The sequence below is a fragment of the Salvelinus namaycush genome, unplaced genomic scaffold, assembly GCF_016432855.1.
Source record: "Salvelinus namaycush isolate Seneca unplaced genomic scaffold, SaNama_1.0 Scaffold1419, whole genome shotgun sequence".
NCBI lineage: Eukaryota > Metazoa > Chordata > Actinopteri > Salmoniformes > Salmonidae > Salvelinus > Salvelinus namaycush.
This window is the reverse complement of record NW_024058141.1, coordinates 31,389-51,713: the sequence shown is the minus strand read 5'-3', so window position 1 is coordinate 51,713 and position 20,325 is coordinate 31,389. Positions and strand designations below refer to the sequence as shown.

Sequence of the window (20,325 nt, the reverse complement as noted above, 5' to 3'; positions counted from 1 at the left end):
TTCTATATCTGGTGTGATCAATATAAACTCTATATCTGGTGATCAAAACATTTCTATATCTGGTGTGATCATAAAACAGTTCATGATCTTGGTGTGATCATTTAAACACAAGTTTACTTTATCTGGTGTGATCATTTTAAACAGTTCTATGATCTGGTGTGGATACATAATAAAACAGGTCTATATCTGGTGTGATCATATTTAAACAGTTCTAATAATCTGGTGTATCATATTTAAAACAGTTTTCTATATGGTGTGATCATATTTAAACAGTTCCTATATCTGGTGTGATCATATTTAAAACAGTTTCTATATCTGTGATGATCATATTATAAACAGTCTAGTAGGTCTTATCTAGGTGTGATCATATTTAAACAGGTCTTTATCTGGTGTGTCATTTAAACAGTTCTCATATCTGTGTGCTCATAAAACAGTTCTAGTATCTGGTGTGATCATATATAAAACAGTTCTATATCTGGTTGATCATATTATAAAACAGTCTATATGCTGATGTGATCATAAGTTCTAACGTGTATAGAAAACAGTTCTATATCTGGTTGTGATCTATAAAACTTCTATATCTGGTGTGATCAAAACATTCTATAGTGATGATAAAACAGTTCTATATCTGGTGTGATCATTTTAAAACAGTTCTTTATCTGGTGTGATCATCTAATAAACAACAGTTTCTATATCTGTGTGATCATAAACAGTTCTATATCTGGTGTGATCATATATCAAACAGTTCTATATCTGGTGTAGATCATATAATAACAGTTCTATATATGTGTGTGATCATATTTAGAAACAGTTCTATATCTGGTGTGATCATATATAACAGTTCTATATCGGTGTGGATCATAACACGTTCTATATATCTGGTGGATGTCGCGTTCTGACGCTATTGTTCCTTTTTCTGTTATTTTTTTAGGTTGGTCATGCGGAGTGAGTTGGTGGGTTGTCTTTGTGTGTTTTGTCTGACGTTCTAGTAGTCTAGGGTGTTGTATGTGTATGGGGTAGAGAAGAGTGAGGTTGTCTAGTTATGTCTATGGCTGCCTAGATTGGGTCTCAATCAGAGACAGCTGTCATTCATTGTCTCTGATTGGGAGCCATATTTAAGGCAGCCATAGGCAGTAGGCTTTTGTGGGTAGTTGTCTATGTTGAACATTTGTTGCTTGTCTGTGCACTTACGTTATTTAGCTTCACGGTCGTTTGTTGTTTTGTTAGTTTGTGTATAGTGTTCGTTTTGTGTTTTCTCTCTCTTCTCAATAAAAGAAGATGTATTTTGCACACGCTGCGCCTTGGTCCAATCTGTCTCAAGAAGACGATCGTGACATGTGATCATATATAAAACAGTTCTATATCTGGTGTGATCATATATAAAACAGTTCTATATCTGGTGTGATCTAATTCTTAATCATCATCATCATCATCGTCCTCAGATCAAATGATCCCAGCTGCTGTTTCCCTCTGTTCTGTTCCTTGAGCCGTGTTGCTCTGCTGTTAAAATGAGTAAATGTTGACTCTCCCTCCTCGCCTCGCCCTTCTCTTTGTTCACTAATCTAGCAGCTTATCCACTCATTAAAATCCCTTCCATCAATATTCTTACTGAACCAACAGGGACAAACTCCATGGTAAATTGACGGTGAGAAACAACTCATCCAGAAGTAACGTATTCAACACGGTTGTTTTTCAGCACGGCTGATCTGTCACACTGTTTATCACAGGTCTTTAGGAATTTACAATACTGGACATTTTAAACCTCTGTTATAATCATGTGCAAGGTTTAAAGGTGTTGTTAAAATAGTGGGGGGGGGGGGGGGGGGGGGGGAGTGTTCTGTTGGTCACGTGGTGATGGTTAGTAGAGAGAGAATGCTGTGGTGGTGTCTGGGCTGGTCAGGGTAACCTGGTGGTTGTCTGGGCTGGTCAGGGTAACCTGGTGGTGGTCTGGGCTGGTCAGGGTAACCTGGGGGTTGTCTGGGCTGGTCAGGGTAACCTGGGGGTTGTCTGGGCAGGTCAGGGTAACCTGGTGGTTGTCTGGGCTGGTCAGGGTAACCTGGGGGTTGTCTGGGCTGGTCAGGGTAACCTGGGGGTTGTCTGGGCTGGTCAGGGTAACCTGGGGGTTGTCTGGGCTGATCAGGGTAACCTGGTGGTGTCTGGGCTGGTCAGGGTAACCTGGTGGTGGTCTGGGCTGGTCAGGGTAACCTGGTGGTTGTCTGGGCTGGTCAGGGTAACCTGGTGGTGGTCTGGGCTGGTCAGGGTAACCTGGGGGTTGTCTGGGCTGGTCAGGGTAACCTGGGGGTTGTCTGGGCAGGTCAGGGTAACCTGGTGGTTGTCTGGGCTGGTCAGGGTAACCTGGGGGTTGTCTGGGCTGGTCAGGGTAACCTGGGGGTTGTCTGGGCTGGTCAGGGTAACCTGGGGGTTGTCTGGGCTGATCAGGGTAACCTGGTGGTGTCTGGGCTGGTCAGGGTAACCTGGTGGTGGTCTGGGCTGGTCAGGGTAACCTGGTGGTGGTCTGGGCTGGTCAGGGTAACCTGGTGGTGGTCTGGGCTGGTCAGGGTAACCTGGTGGTGGTCTGGGCTGATCAGGGTAACCTGGTGGTGGTCTGGGCTGATCAGGGTAACCTGGTGGTGGTCTGGGCTGATCAGGGTAACCTGGTGGTGGTCTGGGCTGATCAGGGTAACCTGGTGGTGGTCTGGGCTGATCAGGGTAACATGGTGGTGGTCTGGGCTGGTCAGGGTAACCTGGTGGTGGTCTGGGCTGGTCAGGGTAACCTGGTGGTGTCTGGGCTGGTCAGGGTAACCTGGTGGTGGTCTGGGCTGATCAGGGTAACCTGGTGGTGGTCTGGGCTGATCAGGGTAACCTGGTGGTGGTCTGGGCTGATCAGGGTAACCTGGTGGTGGTCTGGGCTGATCAGGGTAACATGGTGGTGGTCTGGGCTGGTCAGGGTAACCTGGTGGTGGTCTGGGCTGGTCAGGGTAACCTGGTGGTGTCTGGGCTGGTCAGGGTAACCTGGTGGTTGTCTGGGCTGGTCAGGGTAACCTGGTGGTGGTCTGGGCTGGTCAGGGTAACCTGGGGGTGGTCTGGGCTGGTCAGGGTAACCTGGGGGTGGTCTGGGCTGGTCAGGGTAACCTGGGGGTGGTCTGGGCTGGTCAGGGTAACCTGGGGGTGGTCTGGGCTGGTCAGGGTAACCTGGGGGTGGTCTGGGCTGGTCAGGGTAACCTGGTGGTGTTTGGGCTGATCAGGGTAACCTGGTGGTGGTCTGGGCTGTTCAGGGTAACCTGGTGGTGGTCTGGGCTGGTCAGGGTAACCTGGTGGTGGTCTGGGCTGGTCAGGGTAACCTGGTGGTGGTCTGGGCTGGTCAGGGTAACCTGATGTTTGGCAGTTGGTGGTGGTCTGGGCTGGTCATGGTAACCTGGTGTTTGGCAGGTGGTGGTGGTCTGGGCTGGTCAGGGTAACCTGGTGTGATTTAGGAAAAATGTACAGACATGGACGTATGGCACATTTGCAACAAAGATATTGATATTCAGGTTTTGAGATAAGATTGTTTAATAGTGCTCCAGATTAGAGCTAATATCCCTTTTGAACACCTGCAATAGGTGTTAATGAAGGAGTTAACCATAGGACATATACAGACATGGCTTCTTGTTTGACTGGCCTGTCTCCCCATGTCTGGTACAGGTACCCCCACCACACTCCCCCTTCTCTCCCGAGCTTTAGCTCGCCTTCAGCACACACTGTTGGGGCGAGTGAGGCTAAACTAATATTGGCCCCAAGTCGTAATATATTGAAAACAAATATTGTCCTCATGACTACTGCATGTTTTGTTGACTATGAACTTTCTTGTTTACCCAACCGTGGGACAGACTGTTTGGTTACACAGACTTTTGGCCTTCCATCCTATTCTTTTATTTTTTATTTTTTATATTTTTTATTACCCCCTTTTCTCCCCAATTTTCGTGGTATCCAATCGCTAGTAATTACTATCTTGTCTCATCGCTACAACTCCCGTACGGGCTCGGGAGAGACGAAGGTCGAAAGCCATGCGTCCTCTGACGCACAACCCAACCAAGCCGCACTGCTTCTTAACACAACGCGCCTCCAACCCGGAAGCCAGCCGCACCAATGTGTCAGAGGAAACACCGTGCACCTGGCCCCCTTGGTTAGCGCGCACTGCGCCCGGCCCGCCACAGGAGTCGCTGGAGCGCGATGAGACAAGGATATCCCTACCGGCCAAACCCTCCCTAACCCGGACGACGCTAGGCCAATTGTGCGTCGCCCCACGGACCTCCCGGTCGCGGCCGGCTGCGACAGAGCCTGGGCGCGAACCCAGAGACTCTGGTGGCGCAGCTAGCGCTGCGATGCAGTGCCCTAGACCACTGCGCCACTCGGGAGGCCCCTCCCATCCTATTCTAACCACCTCTCGCCGGCTTTGTATTCATGTTACCTGATGAAATTGCTGTACAATATGATCTTGTTGCCATTTGATGCACATTCAAATGTCATAAACTAACACTGCAGAGCTCTCCCTGTCCTCTGCCATGCCTTGAGTGTATTACTGCTGATGATAACTGGAAATGTGCACGTACACCCTGACCCATCTACTGTTGCTAGCCTCAATATCTGGAAATGTGCATGTCCACCCTAGCTTTGTTTTTTTGAAATGTTTGTTGTTTGAAGGTGTATTGGAATGTTCTTGGTAGCTAGCTTCTTAGTTTGGATCTTGCGATGCAGATGGCATCAGTTGCTGGGACTGCTTGTCTCTTTCCAGTGATCCTGCCGACCAAGGACGGGTCTGAGGAGCTATTTGGCGTCACAGCTAGCCTAGCTGCTAGCTAGCTGCTTATCAAGCTAGCGGGATTTTCTTGAACGCATCCCATGATGCATTTAGCCATTGTGGCTGGGACCGCAGATTGTCCCGAATTTGTGGTTGTCTAGATCCCTGCTATTTGTTGTTTTCAATCTTCCCTGTGACCTGCCCTGTCTGGCGAGGAGGAGGAGGAGTAACAGCGTAACCTACGTTGCTACAGTGTTTGCTCCACTAAAAGTTTAGCGATTACGCTGCGGTACTTAGAGGTAATTTGTGGTTTAGTACGGTACCCTGCGTCACCACTTCATTGCTCCAGAACACCACAAGGGGGAGTTAGAGCACTGATTATGCTTTTGGGTCCTACTGTGTCTCTAACTGACAATGAATGGGAGACATAAACCTAAATAGAAACTGATAAATGTGCACGACTTCAGTATTACTTACTAAAACTGATGTTACACTAAGGTTTTTTTTAAATTTAATTTTGTTAGGATTTTTTTGTCACATTATACATTGCCTGAGTGGCGCAACTATCGAAGACAGCAGTGCAAGCTGTGTTGCTACAGATGCTGGTTCAATACCTGTGCCGGCATGGACTGAGATGACTGTAGGTTTTTGGTTTCTCTCCCTCTAAAAACAGAAATAAATCATTCTAAATAACAAACTGGCTTTATTTACAAATTAGTAACTATCTCACCCCATGTTCAAGAATGGCCTTTTTCTCGCTAATTTTAAGTTATTTGAAAACGAAAATCATCTCCAAAATATTGTTATTTAAAAAAAAAGAGAGATTATTATTATTATTAATTTAGAAATGATATAAAAGCCCCTTGGATATTCTCACAGATATATTATTACCCCTGTTATAAGCAGGATAATATATATTGGTCATGGCTCCCGTGTGGCTCACAATGGGATTGCCTTGCAGTTCTCCAGCTGTATTCACTGAAAGCGCACAAGGTTTAAGGCACGAGAGCAAGGGGCACAGGATGGGCCGCAGAGCCGCGCACAGAAGACAGACTTACATGCTACCCAAACCGGACTCGTCGCGTGTGCAAGTGTTGCAAAATAAATGTACACATACATGTTATTCAATCATTAAACCCACACTGCTCGCCCTTGCCAACAAGCGTCTGCGTTGCCAAGTGCTACCAAAGAAGTCAGTTCTATTTGTGACGCTGAACGCGGTGCAAGTCCTGCCTCTCCCATCTCCTCATTGGTTTATAGAAGCAGATACCCATGTGCCATCTCCTCATTGGTTATACCCACGTGAGTGACTGAAAGACTAACTGAGCTCGTCGGTCGTCGTGGTGCTGGGCGTGTGGGTAGTGGGCGGGGTTATATCCTGCCTGGTTGGCCCTGTCCGGGGGTAGCGGGGTTATATCCTGCCTGGTTGGCCCTGTCCGGGGGTAGCGGGGTTATATCCTGCCTGTTTGGCCCTGTCCAGGGGTAGCGGGGTTATATCCTGCCTGGTTGGCCCTGTCCGGGGGTAGCGGGGTTATATCCTGCCTGGTTGGTCCTGTCCGGGGGTAGCGGGGTTATATCCTGCCTGGTTGGCCCTGTCCGGGGGTAGCGGGGTTATATCCTGCCTGTTTGGCCCTGTCCGGGGGTAGCGGGGTTATATCCTGCCTGTTTGGCCCTGTCCGGGGGTAGCGGGGTTATATCCTGCCTGTTTGGCCCTGTCCGGGGGTAGCGGGGTTATATCCTGCCTGTTTGGCCCTGTCCGGGGGTAGCGGGGTTATATCCTGCCTGGTTGGCCCTGTCCGGGGGTAGCGGGGTTATATCCTGCCTGTTTGGCCCTGTCCGGGGGTAGCGGGGTTATATCCTGCCTGGTTGGCCCTGTCCGGGGGTAGCGGGGTTATATCCTGCCTGGTTGGCCCTGTCCGGGGGTATCGGGGTTATATCCTGCCTGTTTGGCCCTGTCCGGGGGTATCGGGGTTATATCCTGCCTGTTTGGCCCTGTCCGGGGGTAGCGGGGTTATATCCTGCCTGTTTGGCCCTGTCCGGGGGTAGCGGGGTTATATCCTGCCTGTTTGGCCCTGTCCGGGGGTAGCGGGGTTATATCCTGCCTGTTTGGCCCTGTCCGGGGGTAGCGGGGTTATATCCTGCCTGTTTGGCCCTGTCCGGGGGTATCGGGGTTATATCCTGCCTGTTTGGCCCTGTCCGGGGGTAGCGGGGTTATATCCTGCCTGTTTGGCCCTGTCCGGGGGTAGCGGGGTTATATCCTGCCTGTTTGGCCCTGTCCGGGGGTAGCGGGGTTATATCCTGCCTGTTTGGCCCTGTCCGGGGGTAGCGGGGTTATATCCTGCCTGTTTGGCCCTGTCCGGGGGTAGCGGGGTTATATCCTGCCTGGTTGGCCCTGTCCGGGGGTAGCGGGGTTATATCCTGCCTGGTTGGCCCTGTCCGGGGGTAGCGGGGTTATATCCTGCCTGGTTGGCCCTGTCCGGGGGTAGCGGGGTTATATCCTGCCTGTTTGGCCCTGTCCGGGGGTAGCGGGGTTATATCCTGCCTGTTTGGCCCTGTCCGGGGGTAGCGGGGTTATATCCTGCCTGTTTGGCCCTGTCCGGGGGTAGCGGGGTTATATCCTGCCTGTTTGGCCCTGTCCGGGGGTAGCGGGGTTATATCCTGCCTGGTTGGCCCTGTCCGGGGGTAGCGGGGTTATATCCTGCCTGGTTGGCCCTGTCCGGGGGTAGCGGGGTTATATCCTGCCTGTTTGGCCCTGTCCGGGGGTAGCGGGGTTATATCCTGCCTGTTTGGCCCTGTCCGGGGGTAGCGGGGTTATATCCTGCCTGTTTGGCCCTGTCCGGGGGTAGCGGGGTTATATCCTGCCTGTTTGGCCCTGTCCGGGGGTAGCGGGGTTATATCCTGCCTGTTTGGCCCTGTCCGGGGGTAGCGGGGTTATATCCTGCCTGGTTGGCCCTGTCCGGGGGTAGCGGGGTTATATCCTGCCTGTTTGGCCCTGTCCGGGGGTAGCGGGGTTATATCCTGCCTGGTTGGCCCTGTCCGGGGGTAGCGGGGTTATATCCTGCCTGGTTGGCCCTGTCCGGGGGTATCGGGGTTATATCCTGCCTGTTTGGCCCTGTCCGGGGGTATCGGGGTTATATCCTGCCTGTTTGGCCCTGTCCGGGGGTAGCGGGGTTATATCCTGCCTGTTTGGCCCTGTCCGGGGGTAGCGGGGTTATATCCTGCCTGGTTGGCCCTGTCCGGGGGTAGCGGGGTTATATCCTGCCTGGTTGGCCCTGTCCGGGGGTAGCGGGGTTATATCCTGCCTGTTTGGCCCTGTCCGGGGGTAGCGGGGTTATATCCTGCCTGTTTGGCCCTGTCCGGGGGTAGCGGGGTTATATCCTGCCTGTTTGGCCCTGTCCGGGGGTAGCGGGGTTATATCCTGCCTGTTTGGCCCTGTCCGGGGGTAGCGGGGTTATATCCTGCCTGGTTGGCCCTGTCCGGGGGTAGCGGGGTTATATCCTGCCTGGTTGGCCCTGTCCGGGGGTGGCGGGGTTATATCCTGCCTGTTTGGCCCTGTCCGGGGGTGGCGGGGTTATATCCTGCCTGTTTGGCCCTGTCCGGGGGTGGCGGGGTTATATCCTGCCTGTTTGGCCCTGTCCGGGGGTAGCGGGGTTATATCCTGCCTGTTTGGCCCTGTCCGGGGGTAGCGGGGTTATATCCTGCCTGTTTGGCCCTGTCCGGGGGTAGCGGGGTTATATCCTGCCTGTTTGGCCCTGTCCGGGGGTAGCGGGGTTATATCCTGCCTGTTTGGCCCTGTCCGGGGGTAGCGGGGTTATATCCTGCCTGTTTGGCCCTGTCCGGGGGTAGCGGGGTTATATCCTGCCTGTTTGGCCCTGTCCGGGGGTAGCGGGGTTATATCCTGCCTGTTTGGCCCTGTCCGGGGGTAGCGGGGTTATATCCTGCCTGTTTGGCCCTGTCCGGGGGTAGCGGGGTTATATCCTGCCTGGTTGGCCCTGTCCGGGGGTAGCGGGGTTATATCCTGCCTGGTTGGCCCTGTCCGGGGGTAGCGGCCGGCTGCGACAGAGCCTGGGCGCGAACCCAGAGACTCTGGTGGCGCAGCTAGCGCTGCGATGCAGTGCCCTAGACCACTGCGCCACTCGGGAGGCCCCTCCCATCCTATTCTAACCACCTCTCGCCGGCTTTGTATTCATGTTACCTGATGAAATTGCTGTACAATATGATCTTGTTGCCATTTGATGCACATTCAAATGTCATAAACTAACACTGCAGAGCTCTCCCTGTCCTCTGCCATGCCTTGAGTGTATTACTGCTGATGATAACTGGAAATGTGCACGTACACCCTGACCCATCTACTGTTGCTAGCCTCAATATCTGGAAATGTGCATGTCCACCCTAGCTTTGTTTTTTTGAAATGTTTGTTGTTTGAAGGTGTATTGGAATGTTCTTGGTAGCTAGCTTCTTAGTTTGGATCTTGCGATGCAGATGGCATCAGTTGCTGGGACTGCTTGTCTCTTTCCAGTGATCCTGCCGACCAAGGACGGGTCTGAGGAGCTATTTGGCGTCACAGCTAGCCTAGCTGCTAGCTAGCTGCTTATCAAGCTAGCGGGATTTTCTTGAACGCATCCCATGATGCATTTAGCCATTGTGGCTGGGACCGCAGATTGTCCCGAATTTGTGGTTGTCTAGATCCCTGCTATTTGTTGTTTTCAATCTTCCCTGTGACCTGCCCTGTCTGGCGAGGAGGAGGAGGAGTAACAGCGTAACCTACGTTGCTACAGTGTTTGCTCCACTAAAAGTTTAGCGATTACGCTGCGGTACTTAGAGGTAATTTGTGGTTTAGTACGGTACCCTGCGTCACCACTTCATTGCTCCAGAACACCACAAGGGGGAGTTAGAGCACTGATTATGCTTTTGGGTCCTACTGTGTCTCTAACTGACAATGAATGGGAGACATAAACCTAAATAGAAACTGATAAATGTGCACGACTTCAGTATTACTTACTAAAACTGATGTTACACTAAGGTTTTTTTTTAATTTAATTTTGTTAGGATTTTTTTGTCACATTATACATTGCCTGAGTGGCGCAACTATCGAAGACAGCAGTGCAAGCTGTGTTGCTACAGATGCTGGTTCAATACCTGTGCCGGCATGGACTGAGATGACTGTAGGTTTTTGGTTTCTCTCCCTCTAAAAACAGAAATAAATCATTCTAAATAACAAACTGGCTTTATTTACAAATTAGTAACTATCTCACCCCATGTTCAAGAATGGCCTTTTTCTCGCTAATTTTAAGTTATTTGAAAACGAAAATCATCTCCAAAATATTGTTATTTAAAAAAAAAAAGAGAGATTATTATTATTATTAATTTAGAAATGATATAAAAGCCCCTTGGATATTCTCACAGATATATTATTACCCCTGTTATAAGCAGGATAATATATATTGGTCATGGCTCCCGTGTGGCTCACAATGGGATTGCCTTGCAGTTCTCCAGCTGTATTCACTGAAAGCGCACAAGGTTTAAGGCACGAGAGCAAGGGGCACAGGATGGGCCGCAGAGCCGCGCACAGAAGACAGACTTACATGCTACCCAAACCGGACTCGTCGCGTGTGCAAGTGTTGCAAAATAAATGTACACATACATGTTATTCAATCATTAAACCCACACTGCTCGCCCTTGCCAACAAGCGTCTGCGTTGCCAAGTGCTACCAAAGAAGTCAGTTCTATTTGTGACGCTGAACGCGGTGCAAGTCCTGCCTCTCCCATCTCCTCATTGGTTTATAGAAGCAGATACCCATGTGCCATCTCCTCATTGGTTATACCCACGTGAGTGACTGAAAGACTAACTGAGCTCGTCGGTCGTCGTGGTGCTGGGCGTGTGGGTAGTGGGCGGGGTTATATCCTGCCTGGTTGGCCCTGTCCGGGGGTAGCGGGGTTATATCCTGCCTGGTTGGCCCTGTCCGGGGGTAGCGGGGTTATATCCTGCCTGTTTGGCCCTGTCCAGGGGTAGCGGGGTTATATCCTGCCTGGTTGGCCCTGTCCGGGGGTAGCGGGGTTATATCCTGCCTGGTTGGCCCTGTCCGGGGGTAGCGGGGTTATATCCTGCCTGGTTGGCCCTGTCCGGGGGTAGCGGGGTTATATCCTGCCTGTTTGGCCCTGTCCGGGGGTAGCGGGGTTATATCCTGCCTGTTTGGCCCTGTCCGGGGGTAGCGGGGTTATATCCTGCCTGTTTGGCCCTGTCCGGGGGTAGCGGGGTTATATCCTGCCTGTTTGGCCCTGTCCGGGGGTAGCGGGGTTATATCCTGCCTGTTTGGCCCTGTCCGGGGGTAGCGGGGTTATATCCTGCCTGGTTGGCCCTGTCCGGGGGTAGCGGGGTTATATCCTGCCTGTTTGGCCCTGTCCGGGGGTAGCGGGGTTATATCCTGCCTGGTTGGCCCTGTCCGGGGGTAGCGGGGTTATATCCTGCCTGGTTGGCCCTGTCCGGGGGTATCGGGGTTATATCCTGCCTGTTTGGCCCTGTCCGGGGGTATCGGGGTTATATCCTGCCTGTTTGGCCCTGTCCGGGGGTAGCGGGGTTATATCCTGCCTGTTTGGCCCTGTCCGGGGGTAGCGGGGTTATATCCTGCCTGTTTGGCCCTGTCCGGGGGTAGCGGGGTTATATCCTGCCTGTTTGGCCCTGTCCGGGGGTAGCGGGGTTATATCCTGCCTGTTTGGCCCTGTCCGGGGGTAGCGGGGTTATATCCTGCCTGTTTGGCCCTGTCCGGGGGTAGCGGGGTTATATCCTGCCTGTTTGGCCCTGTCCGGGGGTAGCGGGGTTATATCCTGCCTGTTTGGCCCTGTCCGGGGGTAGCGGGGTTATATCCTGCCTGGTTGGCCCTGTCCGGGGGTAGCGGGGTTATATCCTGCCTGGTTGGCCCTGTCCGGGGGTAGCGGCCGGCTGCGACAGAGCCTGGGCGCGAACCCAGAGACTCTGGTGGCGCAGCTGGCGCTGCGATGCAGTGCCCTAGACCACTGCGCCACTCGGGAGGCCCCTCCCATCCTATTCTAACCACCTCTCGCCGGCTTTGTATTCATGTTACCTGATGAAATTGCTGTACAATATGATCTTGTTGCCATTTGATGCACATTCAAATGTCATAAACTAACACTGCAGAGCTCTCCCTGTCCTCTGCCATGCCTTGAGTGTATTACTGCTGATGATAACTGGAAATGTGCACGTACACCCTGACCCATCTACTGTTGCTAGCCTCAATATCTGGAAATGTGCATGTCCACCCTAGCTTTGTTTTTTTGAAATGTTTGTTGTTTGAAGGTGTATTGGAATGTTCTTGGTAGCTAGCTTCTTAGTTTGGATCTTGCGATGCAGATGGCATCAGTTGCTGGGACTGCTTGTCTCTTTCCAGTGATCCTGCCGACCAAGGACGGGTCTGAGGAGCTATTTGGCGTCACAGCTAGCCTAGCTGCTAGCTAGCTGCTTATCAAGCTAGCGGGATTTTCTTGAACGCATCCCATGATGCATTTAGCCATTGTGGCTGGGACCGCAGATTGTCCCGAATTTGTGGTTGTCTAGATCCCTGCTATTTGTTGTTTTCAATCTTCCCTGTGACCTGCCCTGTCTGGCGAGGAGGAGGAGGAGTAACAGCGTAACCTACGTTGCTACAGTGTTTGCTCCACTAAAAGTTTAGCGATTACGCTGCGGTACTTAGAGGTAATTTGTGGTTTAGTACGGTACCCTGCGTCACCACTTCATTGCTCCAGAACACCACAAGGGGGAGTTAGAGCACTGATTATGCTTTTGGGTCCTACTGTGTCTCTAACTGACAATGAATGGGAGACATAAACCTAAATAGAAACTGATAAATGTGCACGACTTCAGTATTACTTACTAAAACTGATGTTACACTAAGGTTTTTTTTAAATTTAATTTTGTTAGGATTTTTTTGTCACATTATACATTGCCTGAGTGGCGCAACTATCGAAGACAGCAGTGCAAGCTGTGTTGCTACAGATGCTGGTTCAATACCTGTGCCGGCATGGACTGAGATGACTGTAGGTTTTTGGTTTCTCTCCCTCTAAAAACAGAAATAAATCATTCTAAATAACAAACTGGCTTTATTTACAAATTAGTAACTATCTCACCCCATGTTCAAGAATGGCCTTTTTCTCGCTAATTTTAAGTTATTTGAAAACGAAAATCATCTCCAAAATATTGTTATTTAAAAAAAAAAGAGAGATTATTATTATTATTAATTTAGAAATGATATAAAAGCCCCTTGGATATTCTCACAGATATATTATTACCCCTGTTATAAGCAGGATAATATATATTGGTCATGGCTCCCGTGTGGCTCACAATGGGATTGCCTTGCAGTTCTCCAGCTGTATTCACTGAAAGCGCACAAGGTTTAAGGCACGAGAGCAAGGGGCACAGGATGGGCCGCAGAGCCGCGCACAGAAGACAGACTTACATGCTACCCAAACCGGACTCGTCGCGTGTGCAAGTGTTGCAAAATAAATGTACACATACATGTTATTCAATCATTAAACCCACACTGCTCGCCCTTGCCAACAAGCGTCTGCGTTGCCAAGTGCTACCAAAGAAGTCAGTTCTATTTGTGACGCTGAACGCGGTGCAAGTCCTGCCTCTCCCATCTCCTCATTGGTTTATAGAAGCAGATACCCATGTGCCATCTCCTCATTGGTTATACCCACGTGAGTGACTGAAAGACTAACTGAGCTCGTCGGTCGTCGTGGTGCTGGGCGTGTGGGTAGTGGGCGGGGTTATATCCTGCCTGGTTGGCCCTGTCCGGGGGTAGCGGGGTTATATCCTGCCTGGTTGGCCCTGTCCGGGGGTAGCGGGGTTATATCCTGCCTGTTTGGCCCTGTCCAGGGGTAGCGGGGTTATATCCTGCCTGGTTGGCCCTGTCCGGGGGTAGCGGGGTTATATCCTGCCTGGTTGGCCCTGTCCGGGGGTAGCGGGGTTATATCCTGCCTGGTTGGCCCTGTCCGGGGGTAGCGGGGTTATATCCTGCCTGTTTGGCCCTGTCCGGGGGTAGCGGGGTTATATCCTGCCTGTTTGGCCCTGTCCGGGGGTAGCGGGGTTATATCCTGCCTGTTTGGCCCTGTCCGGGGGTAGCGGGGTTATATCCTGCCTGTTTGGCCCTGTCCGGGGGTAGCGGGGTTATATCCTGCCTGTTTGGCCCTGTCCGGGGGTAGCGGGGTTATATCCTGCCTGGTTGGCCCTGTCCGGGGGTAGCGGGGTTATATCCTGCCTGTTTGGCCCTGTCCGGGGGTAGCGGGGTTATATCCTGCCTGGTTGGCCCTGTCCGGGGGTAGCGGGGTTATATCCTGCCTGGTTGGCCCTGTCCGGGGGTATCGGGGTTATATCCTGCCTGTTTGGCCCTGTCCGGGGGTATCGGGGTTATATCCTGCCTGTTTGGCCCTGTCCGGGGTAGCGGGGTTATATCCTGCCTGTTTGGCCCTGTCCGGGGGTAGCGGGGTTATATCCTGCCTGTTTGGCCCTGTCCGGGGGTAGCGGGGTTATATCCTGCCTGTTTGGCCCTGTCCGGGGGTAGCGGGGTTATATCCTGCCTGTTTGGCCCTGTCCGGGGGTATCGGGGTTATATCCTGCCTGTTTGGCCCTGTCCGGGGGTAGCGGGGTTATATCCTGCCTGTTTGGCCCTGTCCGGGGGTAGCGGGGTTATATCCTGCCTGTTTGGCCCTGTCCGGGGGTAGCGGGGTTATATCCTGCCTGTTTGGCCCTGTCCGGGGGTAGCGGGGTTATATCCTGCCTGGTTGGCCCTGTCCGGGGGTAGCGGGGTTATATCCTGCCTGGTTGGCCCTGTCCGGGGGTAGCGGGGTTATATCCTGCCTGGTTGGCCCTGTCCGGGGGTAGCGGGGTTATATCCTGCCTGTTTGGCCCTGTCCGGGGGTAGCGGGGTTATATCCTGCCTGTTTGGCCCTGTCCGGGGGTAGCGGGGTTATATCCTGCCTGTTTGGCCCTGTCCGGGGGTAGCGGGGTTATATCCTGCCTGTTTGGCCCTGTCCGGGGGTAGCGGGGTTATATCCTGCCTGTTTGGCCCTGTCCGGGGGTAGCGGGGTTATATCCTGCCTGGTTGGCCCTGTCCGGGGGTAGCGGGGTTATATCCTGCCTGGTTGGCCCTGTCCGGGGGTAGCGGGGTTATATCCTGCCTGGTTGGCCCTGTCCGGGGGTAGCGGGGTTATATCCTGCCTGTTTGGCCCTGTCCGGGGGTAGCGGGGTTATATCCTGCCTGTTTGGCCCTGTCCGGGGGTAGCGGGGTTATATCCTGCCTGTTTGGCCCTGTCCGGGGGTAGCGGGGTTATATCCTGCCTGTTTGGCCCTGTCCGGGGGTAGCGGGGTTATATCCTGCCTGGTTGGCCCTGTCCGGGGGTAGCGGGGTTATATCCTGCCTGGTTGGCCCTGTCCGGGGGTAGCGGGGTTATATCCTGCCTGGTTGGCCCTGTCCGGGGTTAGCGGGGTTATATCCTGCCTGGTTGGCCCTGTCCGGGGGTAGCGGGGTTATATCCTGCCTGTTTGGCCCTGTCCGGGGGTATCGTCGGACGGGGCCACAGTGTCTCCTGACCCCTCCTGTCTCAGCCTCCAGTATTTATGCTGCAGTAGTTTGTGTCGGGGGGCTAGGGTCAGTGTGTTATATCTGGAGTACTTCTCCTGTCTTATCCGGTGTCCTGTGTGAATTTAAGTATGCTCTGTCTAATTCTCTCTTTCTTTCTCTCTCTCGGAGGACCTGAGCCCTAGGACCATGCCTCAGGACTACCTGGCATGATGACTCCTTGCTGTCCCCAGTCCACCTGGCCGTGCTGCTGCTCCAGTTTCAACTGTTCTGCCTGCGGCTATGGAACCCTGACCTGTTCATCGGACGTGCTACCTGTCCTAGACCTGCTGTTTCAACTGTCTAGAGACCGCAGGAGGGCTCCATCCTAACGGAAACCCAGAGTTTTTTTTTTTTAAACATTTTTCTTGGAATAGAAACACCATAAAATAGAAATCAAATTTAAATTTCTAAATTTGCTAAATTTCTTAATATCAGTTCCATATACTATGTTCTTACAATTTTTTTTTTTTAATTCTCTAGTACAGCCACTATTGAAGGCTATCAAATTCTTCTCAAAGATGCCCTCTGGTGGTCAAACTAGCACTAACTAGCATTAATGGTACCAGTGGTTGGCACTTAAATAACCTGCCATAGAATTCTGCTGCACCGCGCAAGCTGTGCTGCAGTAAGCTGCAACTTTTAAAGGACGAACCACTGTAGCTACCATGACAAAGACCAAAGCAGGCCGGAGTACCGTTGAGGACAGTGGTCTCTCGAGGGACAATCAAGGTGGAACAACATGGTTGTGGACGGAATTGGAGAATCTCCACATGAGACCTGGACAGAGTCTGAGGACAAAGTGAGGGAAATGATCTCTGAGAAATTGAAGATGGACCACAGGAAGATTGAGGTGGAGCGCGCCCACAGGACTGGAAAAGCCACCAGCGGCCCAGGTGACAGGCCCAGGCCGATAGTGGTCAACTTCCTGAGGTTCAAGGACAAGGTAGCTGTTCTGGAAAGAGCCAAGAACTTGAGAGGAACGTATATCTTCCTCAACGAGGACTATCCTGAAGCTGTGCGCCAGAAGAGGAAAGAACTGATCCCAGCCATAAAAGCTGCCAGAGCGCGTGGGGACATAGCTTACACCCGCTATGACAGACTCATTGTCCCCCCTCCCAGAAGCCTGGAAGGGATGAGAGAGCCAAGTCTATGGGTTCATGGCTTCAACGCCGCAACACACACACACACACACACACACACACACACACACACACACACACACACACACACACACACACACACACACACACACACACACACACACACACACACACACCCCAACTGATTAATGGACTGCTGAATGTATATATGTTTTTATCTTGCTGTGTCTGCTCTTTTCAGTGTTATGTCTCTCTCTGATAAGCTACTCAGGAAAGGGCTGGAAACAACCCATATTAATATATGGAGCCTTAGAAATAAGGTTAATTAAATTGGATAATATTCATATATTAGCCATTTCTGAGACTCACTTAGATAATTCATTGTATGATACAGCAGTAGCAATACAAGGATATAACATCTATAGAAGAGACAGGAATGCTTATGGGGGAGGTGTTGCTGTATGTATTCAGAGCCATATCCCTGTAATGCTTATGGGGGAGGTGTTGCTGTATATATTCAGAGCCATATCCCTGTAATGCTTATGGGGGAGGTGTTACTGTATATATTCAGAGCCATATCCCTGTAATGCTTATGGGGGAGGTGTTACTGTATATATTCAGAGCCATATCCCTGTAATGTTTATGGGGGAGGTGTTACTGTATATATTCAGAGCCATATCCCTGTAATGCTTATGAGGGAGGTGTTGCTGTATATATTCAGAGCCATATCCCTGTAATGCTTATGGGGGAGGTGTTGCTGTATATATTCAGAGCCATATCCCTGTAATGTTTATGGGGGAGGTGTTACTGTATATATTCAGAGCCATATCCCTGTAATGCTTATGAGGGAGGTGTTGCTGTATATATTCAGAGCCATATCCCTGTAATGCTTATGGGGGAGGTGTTGCTGTATATATTCAGAGCCATATCCCTGTAATGCTTATGGGGGAGGTGTTGCTGTATATATTCAGAGGCCATATCCCTGTAATGCTTATGGGGGAGGTGTTGCTGTATATATTCAGAGCCATATCCCTGTAATGCTTATGGGGGAGGTGTTGCTGTATATATTCAGAGCCATATCCCTGTAATGCTTATGGGGGAGGTGTTACTGTATATATTCAGAGCCATATCCCTGTAATGCTTATGGGGGAGGTGTTGCTGTATATATTCAGAGCCATATCCCTGTAATGCTTATGGGGGAGGTGTTGCTGTATATATTCAGAGCCATGTCCCTGTAATGCTTATGGGGGAGGTGTTGCTGTATATATTCAGAGCCATATCCCTGTAATGCTTATGAGGGAGGTGTTGCTGTATATATTCAGAGCCATATCCCTGTAATGCTTATGGGGGAGGTGTTGCTGTATATATTCAGAGCCATATCCCTGTAATGCTTATGGGGGAGGTGTTGCTGTATATATTCAGAGCCATATCCCTGTAATGCTTATGGGGGAGGTGTTGCTGTATATATTCAGAGCCATATCCCTGTAATGTTTATGGGGGAGGTGTTGCTGTATATATTCAGAGCCATATCCCTGTAATGCTTATGGGGGAGGTGTTACTGTATATATTCAGAGCCATATCCCTGTAATGCTTATGGGGGAGGTGTTGCTGTATATATTCAGAGCCATATCCCTGTAATGCTTATGGGGGAGGTGTTACTGTATATATTCAGAGCCATATCCCTGTAATGCTTATGGGGGAGGTGTTACTGTATATATTCAGAGCCATATCCCTGTAATGCTTATGGGGGAGGTGTTGCTGTATATATTCAGAGCCATATCCCTGTAATGCTTATGGGGGAGGTGTTGCTGTATATATTCAGAGCCATATCCCTGTAATGCTTATGGGGGAGGTGTTACTGTATATATTCAGAGCCATATCCCTGTAATGCTTATGGGGGAGGTGTTGCTGTATATATTCAGAGCCATATCCCTGTAATGCTTATGGGGGAGGTGTTGCTGTATATATTCAGAGCCATATCCCTGTAATGCTTATGGGGGAGGTGTTGCTGTATATATTCAGAGCCATATCCCTGTAATGCTTATGGGGGAGGTGTTACTGTATATATTCAGAGCCATATCCCTGTAATGCTTATGGGGGAGGTGTTGCTGTATATATTCAGAGCCATATCCCTGTAATGCTTATGGGGGAGGTGTTACTGTATATATTCAGAGCCATATCCCTGTAATGCTTATGGGGGAGGTGTTACTGTATATATTCAGAGCCATATCCCTGTAATGCTTATGGGGGAGGTGTTACTGTATATATTCAGAGCCATATCCCTGTAATGCTTATGGGGGAGGTGTTACTGTATATATTCAGAGCCATATCCCTGTAATGCTTATGGGGGAGGTGTTACTGTATATATTCAGAGTCATATCCCTGTAATGCTTATGGGGGAGGTGTTGCTGTATATATTCAGAGCCATATCCCTGTAATGCTTATGGGGGAGGTGTTACTGTATATATTCAGAGCCATATCCCTGTAATGCTTATGGGGGAGGTGTTACTGTATATATTCAGAGCCATATCCCTGTAATGCTTATGGGGGAGGTGTTGCTGTATATATTCAGAGCCATATCCCTGTAATGCTTATGGGGGAGGTGTTACTGTATATATTCAGAGCCATATCCCTGTAATGCTTATGAGGGAAGGTGTTGCTGTATATATTCAGAGCCATATCCCTGTAATGTTTATGGGGGAGGTGTTACTGTATATATTCAGAGCCATATCCCTGTAATGCTTATGGGGGAGGTGTTGCTGTATATATTCAGAGTCATATCCCTGTAATGCTTATGGGGGAGGTGTTGCTGTATATATTCAGAGCCATATCCCTGTAATGCTTATGGGGGAGGTGTTGCTGTATATATTCAGAGCCATATCCCTGTAATGCTTATGGGGGAGGTGTTGCTGTATATATTCAGAGCCATATCCCTGTAATGCTTATGGGGGAGGTGTTGCTGTATATATTCAGAGCCGTATCCCTGTAATGCTTATGGGGGAGGTGTTACTGTATATATTCAGAGCCATATCCCTGTAATGCTTATGAGGGAGGTGTTGCTGTATATATTCAGAGCCGTATCCCTGTAATGCTTATGGGGGAGGTGTTGCTGTATATATTCAGAGCCATATCCCTGTAATGCTTATGGGGGAGGTGTTGCTGTATATATTCAGAGCCGTATCCCTGTAATGCTTATGGGGGAGGTGTTACTGTATATATTCAGAGCCATATCCCTGTAATGCTTATGAGGGAGGTGTTGCTGTATATATTCAGAGCCATATCCCTGTAATGCTTATGGGGGAGGTGTTGCTGTATATATTCAGAGCTATATCCCTGTAATGCTTATGGGGGAGGTGTTGCTGTATATATTCAGAGCCATATCCCTGTAATGCTTATGGGGGAGGTGTTACTGTATATATTCAGAGCCATATCCCTGTAATGCTTATGGGGGAGGTGTTGCTGTATATATTCAGAGCCATATCCCTGTAATGCTTATGGGATAGGTGTTGCTGTATATATTCAGAGTCATATCCCTGTAATGCTTATGGGGGAGGTGTTGCTGTATATATTCAGAGCCATATCCCTGTAATGCTTATGGGGGAGGTGTTACTGTATATATTCAGAGCCATATCCCTGTAATGCTTATGGGGGAGGTGTTGCTGTATATATTCAGAGCCATATCCCTGTAATGCTTATGGGGGAGGTGTTACTGTATATATTCAGAGCCATATCCCTGTAATGCTTATGGGGGAGGTGTTGCTGTATATATTCAGAGCCATATCCCTGTAATGTTTATGGGGGAGGTGTTACT

The 20,325-nt window shown here is 50.4% G+C and overlaps 1 protein-coding gene across 1 annotated transcript in view; it reads right to left on the bottom strand.

Moving 5' to 3' along the window:
- Positions 1-1,858: 1,858 nt before the first annotated feature.
- LOC120036667 (adhesive plaque matrix protein-like) overlaps positions 1,859-20,325 on the bottom strand; it is a 29,970-nt gene continuing 11,503 nt past the window's right edge. The window contains exons 4-6 of the mRNA XM_038983053.1: positions 3,013-3,371; positions 2,475-2,909; positions 1,859-2,401 (exon numbers count right to left, since the gene is read on the bottom strand). Coding sequence (XP_038838981.1) covers positions 1,859-2,401; positions 2,475-2,909; positions 3,013-3,371 — 1,337 coding nt within the window. The remainder of the gene's footprint in view (positions 2,402-2,474; positions 2,910-3,012; positions 3,372-20,325) is intronic.